The following is a 4,495-nucleotide window of genomic DNA, read 5'->3' as shown; positions in this document are numbered from 1 at the left end:
AGAGTTTTCCATTCAATATTTATTGAATGCTTACAAAATGCCTAGCACCAGGTGAGGCCCAGACCCTGCCCCTCAGGGTTCAGGGTCCCTGAGGCCCTGGTGGCCTCCCCTCCATGGTCTTGGTCACTCGGGGTCCCTCCCTCTTCCTTGCCCAGGGGCCCTGATGTCCAGCCCCATGCCCTGAACCCCCATAGAAATAGCCTCTGAGTGGATGTGTATAACAAATTTAATTCCTCCTTCTCCATCTCACAAAAGGTTTCTCACGTTTTTATACAAAAACCCATGCCTCCTTCCCCCTCCCTCCCCACCCCAACACAAAAAGTAATAGTTTAATAAATAACATATGCTCCTGCTTAGGCCCGGAGGAGTGGGGGCCATGGAGACACTGTGGCCAGACTTCTCAGAGAGCCAAGAATCCGGGACCCCAGCCCCCTCCTGCCGGGGCCCCTGAGCCCACGTGCCTCCCGCCCACCTCCTGAAATAAATAAGTATAAATAAGGCACAGGTGTCCCTGCCCAGGTCTCCTAGGGGGACTATCTCTAACTAGGGGGAGATAATAGGGAGGGGGGGGTCCTCTGGCGGCCACGCCCCCAGTCCCAAAATAAATAAATAAATAAGGTCTGGCGGTGAAGGATGCGGCTGCTCCGGATGGCGGGTCACAGCCGGGTCTTCAGCAGCAGCAGGCCCCGCACCGCCCAGTCCAGCGTCAGATGCAGCCCTCCGAGGATGGCGTGGGCTGCCCTGATGCCTCCCCAGGCTGAGGCCGGTGGGGCCAGCGGGGGCGCCGGTGGGTCTGGGGGCGCCTGGGGCAGGGCCAGGCGAGACATCTGTTGGGAGAGGACAGAGAGTTAGCAACAGGCCAGGGGTGCAGCGAGGGGTGGGAGGGTCCAGGAAGGGGTGTTCAGAGCCTCTGCTCAATCAGGCTGGGGGGGGCGGGGTGCGGGGTCGTCCAGGCTGTGTATTTCCAGGGTGTCTCTGGCCTACAGGGTGGGTGCCTGGGTAGGGAGTTCAGAAAATGGAGGCTGTGCCCAAATGGGGAGGGTTTCCAGGGTCATGGCCTGGGGGTCGAGGGGGAGGTCTGTAGGGTCAGGGCTAAGACCCTGGTGCTGGGTGAGGGCTGGGCACTGCGGACTCACGCCTGGGGCAAGGCCCGGATCTCCGGGCTGTGACCTGAGATCTCAAGAACTCACAGGTGAGGCCTGGCTTCTCAAGTGTGGGGTCTCAGAACTGGGAGCTGGAATTTGAGGTCCAGGGTCTTGGGGACTCAGGCCCAGGGGTCTTAGAGTCTTAAGTCTGTAGCTTTGGAACTTAGGATCTTGGGGCCTCATGGGCTCACAACCAGCATCTGAAGTCTTTGGGAGGTAGGGCTTATCATTTCAGACCTCAGAGTCTGGGTGCTTGAGCTCTGGGCTTCACTCAAGTCAGGGTCTCTACTGTGTCATGTTAGGATCTGGAAATCTCAGGGTCTGGAGGTTCAGAGTTTCCGGGGATCAGGTTCTGGAATGTGCTGTCTTGGGGCCAGGGACTCCGCGTCACGGTGGAGGGTTTGGACTGCTGAGTCTTAGGGCTTCAGAGTTTTAGCGGGAGTTTTGGGGTCATGAGATTGTGGGGTCTCTGAGTTTTTGAGATGAGATTAAGAGAATTTTCAGGCAGGATTTTGGAGTTGGGGGCCTCAGGACCACAGGATCCTGAGGACACAGGGCAGAGGGCTCTGAGCAGGGACGTCCTACCAGGAGCTGCAGCCGGCGCAGCAGCCGGTCCAGCCGGGCCTGTAGGGCCCCCAGCTCTGGCTCCAGGGTCCGCAGGGACGGGCCTCCTGCCCTGCGCAGCCACTGCACGTGCCGCAGGTAGGAGAACAGGTCCGCCCGAAGTCGTGTCAACACGCCCGGGAGCTGGGGGACGACGGGGCATGGGGCTTGTCAGCAGTGCCGAGCATGTGTCCCTGCTGTCCCCCAACACCCCCGGACCCCCTCCAAGGCTCAGCTCCCATCTGCACCCCGTCCCTCCTCCCTGCTCTCACCTGCAGGGCTCCCAGTGCCCCTGCACTCATGGCCAGAGTGGGCAGGGAATCCAGGTTGTGGTCTCCGTCGGCTGGGAATTTCTCTCTCTGGGGGGAAAAAGCGATGAGGGGGACCCTGCCCAGCTCTGGGGGTCCCTTCACCCCCCAACCGCAGGCCTCAAACTCCTTCTCCCCGCTCCCCGCCCCATCTGTGCCACCGTGGAAGCCCAGATACTGCCCGAGTCTCAGTCTTCGTCCAGGTCTCCCGCCCATCCTCTCCAGTCTCTCCTACCAGCTGCGCGGCCAGCTGCCGAGTGTCCGCGAGGAGGGAGCGCGTCAGGAGCACGGCGCTGTCCAGCTCAGCCCGAGGGTCTGGGGAAGCCCTCGGGGGTCCAGGAGGTGGCCCTGGGGCAGCAGCTCTCTCTGGCCACAGGCTCAGCGCGACCAGGACCAGGCAGCAAACACCTGCGGGCGAGAGGAGGCAGAAGGCTCAGGGGGGACGTTTGGTCCGAGAGAAGAGGGCTGGGGGTCTCACGTCCCAGGGCGGAGCGCCCAGGGCTGGTTGCCGGCCCGGGCGGGCTTCCCTCTCCCTCTCCAGCTCTGGCTGCCCCGCCCGTCGGAGCAGACGCGGCCCCGGGCGGGTAGACGGGCCGGGCGTCTCCCGTCCGCCCCCGGACGCCGGAATCTGGGCCCCGGGGCGGGGCGTGAGGGGGAGGCACAGGCCAGAACCTGCCCCCTCCCGGGGCCCCGGGAACCCCGGGCCGGACTGAGAGCAGGGGAGGGAGCTCCGGCCTGAGACCCGGAGGCCCTAGACCCTTCCCGGAGACGCTCCCGAGGAGGGCCGTGATGCTCCCGCCGCGATGCTCCCGCCGCGGTGCGGGATGCCCCGGCACACCTGGGCCAGAGAGCGGGGCGCTGCGGCGCGGCGCTGGGGCTCCGGCCGCTGCCTCCCCGGCCGCCCATCCCCCCCGGGCCCCGCCCTCCACCTCCCACAGCCAATCAGCGCCCCCCGGGCTGCCCCGCTCCCGCCGCACACCCCCAGCCCGCCCCCCGAGCTGCTCCCGCCGCTCTCTGTCCGTGGGTCCGTCGGCACCCGTCTGTCTTCCCCATTTCTGTCTGCACCCCTGCCTCTCCGTCTCTCCTCCTGCTCCTGGCTCTCACCTCCTTGGGCCCCCTGCCTCAGTTTCCCCAGTGCAGCCTCTGTTGGGGTCCCTGGGTGTGTACATCTCTGGTCCCCGCTGCCTCCTTAGGCGTCCTGGGCCCTTTGGGGTCACTTCGCTGCGTTTGTCTCTCTGTCTCTGTGTGTCCCCATTTCTCGATGTCCCCGAGTCCTTGTCCCTTCGTGGCTCCCTTCGCCCGTCCCGCTCCAGGTTGCCGGCTTTCCCAGACTCTGCCCTCCTCTCCTCGTCTGCCTCCCCATCGCTCCCTCTCGCTCCTGTCTCGGTGTCCCATTCCGCTGTCTGTCTGCTCCCCACCCTCCCGCCAAAGGTCCCACCCTCCTCCCTCCCTGCTCCCCCCCACCCCATGAACTTGAACCAACTTACTGTTCATGTCCCCACAGGGTAGGGTTCCCCAGGGCAGGGGGCAGGGAGCTGGGGGCCTTTAACCCTTCCCTGTCCTCTGCCGGGGAAGCCCCAAGGGTCAGCTGGGCCTCGGCCTGGGGAGGGGAGGCATGTGCTTGAGCAGCCAGGGCCTCGGCAGTGAGGGAGTGCGTTCGCCTGGGGGGTTATATAGGGGGCCGGGGCGGGCGGGCGGGGGGCAGGCGGCAGGGGAGGGCGGCCTGACACATCCTGACTCACCCTCCCTGCCTCCCTTTTCCATTCAGACGGAGCCGGCTGCCTCGCAGGGCTCACGCCGCCTCGCTCGGAGGAGGGCACGGAACGAAAAGTTGGAAAAGTTGAAAGGGAAAGGGGGGGTGGTCGGAGAGGGGCTGGTGAGGTCATTGGCGTCCCCTCCCTCCACCTCCTCGGCCCGGCCGCCGCCGCTGGGGCAGACACATGCGGCCCAAGGGCTGGGGCCCGGCTGCGGGTGGGGGTCCCGCTGGACCAGGACAGGCAGAGGGATGGGGGTCTCGGGGGGATAACGGGCAACTGAACAACGGGGCGGGCCTGGGGAAATGGAGGCTCTGGGTGGGGGGAGCCGCTTCGGGGGACACAGAGAGAGGGAGAGAACTGGAGAAACTGAGGCCCAGCCAGGACACAAGAGACGCACAGACAGATGGGGTCACTGGGGCCCAGAGGCAGAGTCTGAATGCAGTAATAGAGCGAGACCCACGGAGAGAGCCCGGAGACACGCTGCCTCTGAGCAGCATGGAGCAGAGAGGAGGCGGGGGAGGGGGACTCCAGAGGAGAGGTTCGGGGTCAGCCATCAGAGAGAGAGAGAGAGGAAGGTGGCACCGTGAGAGATTTGGAGAGACCCACAGTGACCCCCTGAGGAAGAGGGACAGAGACACAGTGGCATCTCAGAGAGAGAGAGAGAGAGAGAGAGAGAGGTTGG

At 64.9% G+C, this 4,495-nt stretch overlaps 1 protein-coding gene across 1 annotated transcript; it reads right to left on the bottom strand.

The window, feature by feature from the left end:
* Window positions 1-656: 656 nt before the first annotated feature.
* IL11 (interleukin 11) lies at window positions 657-3,550 on the bottom strand. Its single transcript, XM_045830388.1, has 5 exons — window positions 3,544-3,550; window positions 2,292-2,464; window positions 2,021-2,107; window positions 1,731-1,892; window positions 657-827 (listed from the first exon to the last, which is right to left on the bottom strand). The coding sequence occupies exons 1-5, from the start codon at window positions 3,548-3,550 to the stop codon at window positions 657-659; spliced, it is 600 nt and encodes a 199-aa protein (XP_045686344.1).
* Window positions 3,551-4,495: the final 945 nt, after the last annotated feature.

Source organism: Phyllostomus hastatus, unplaced genomic scaffold, assembly GCF_019186645.2.
Source record: "Phyllostomus hastatus isolate PE091 unplaced genomic scaffold, TTU_PhHast_1.1 phas_contig_151, whole genome shotgun sequence".
Classification (NCBI taxonomy): domain Eukaryota; kingdom Metazoa; phylum Chordata; class Mammalia; order Chiroptera; family Phyllostomidae; genus Phyllostomus; species Phyllostomus hastatus.
Note: the sequence above shows the minus strand (reverse complement) of the source record. Positions and strands in the feature narration are given on the sequence as shown.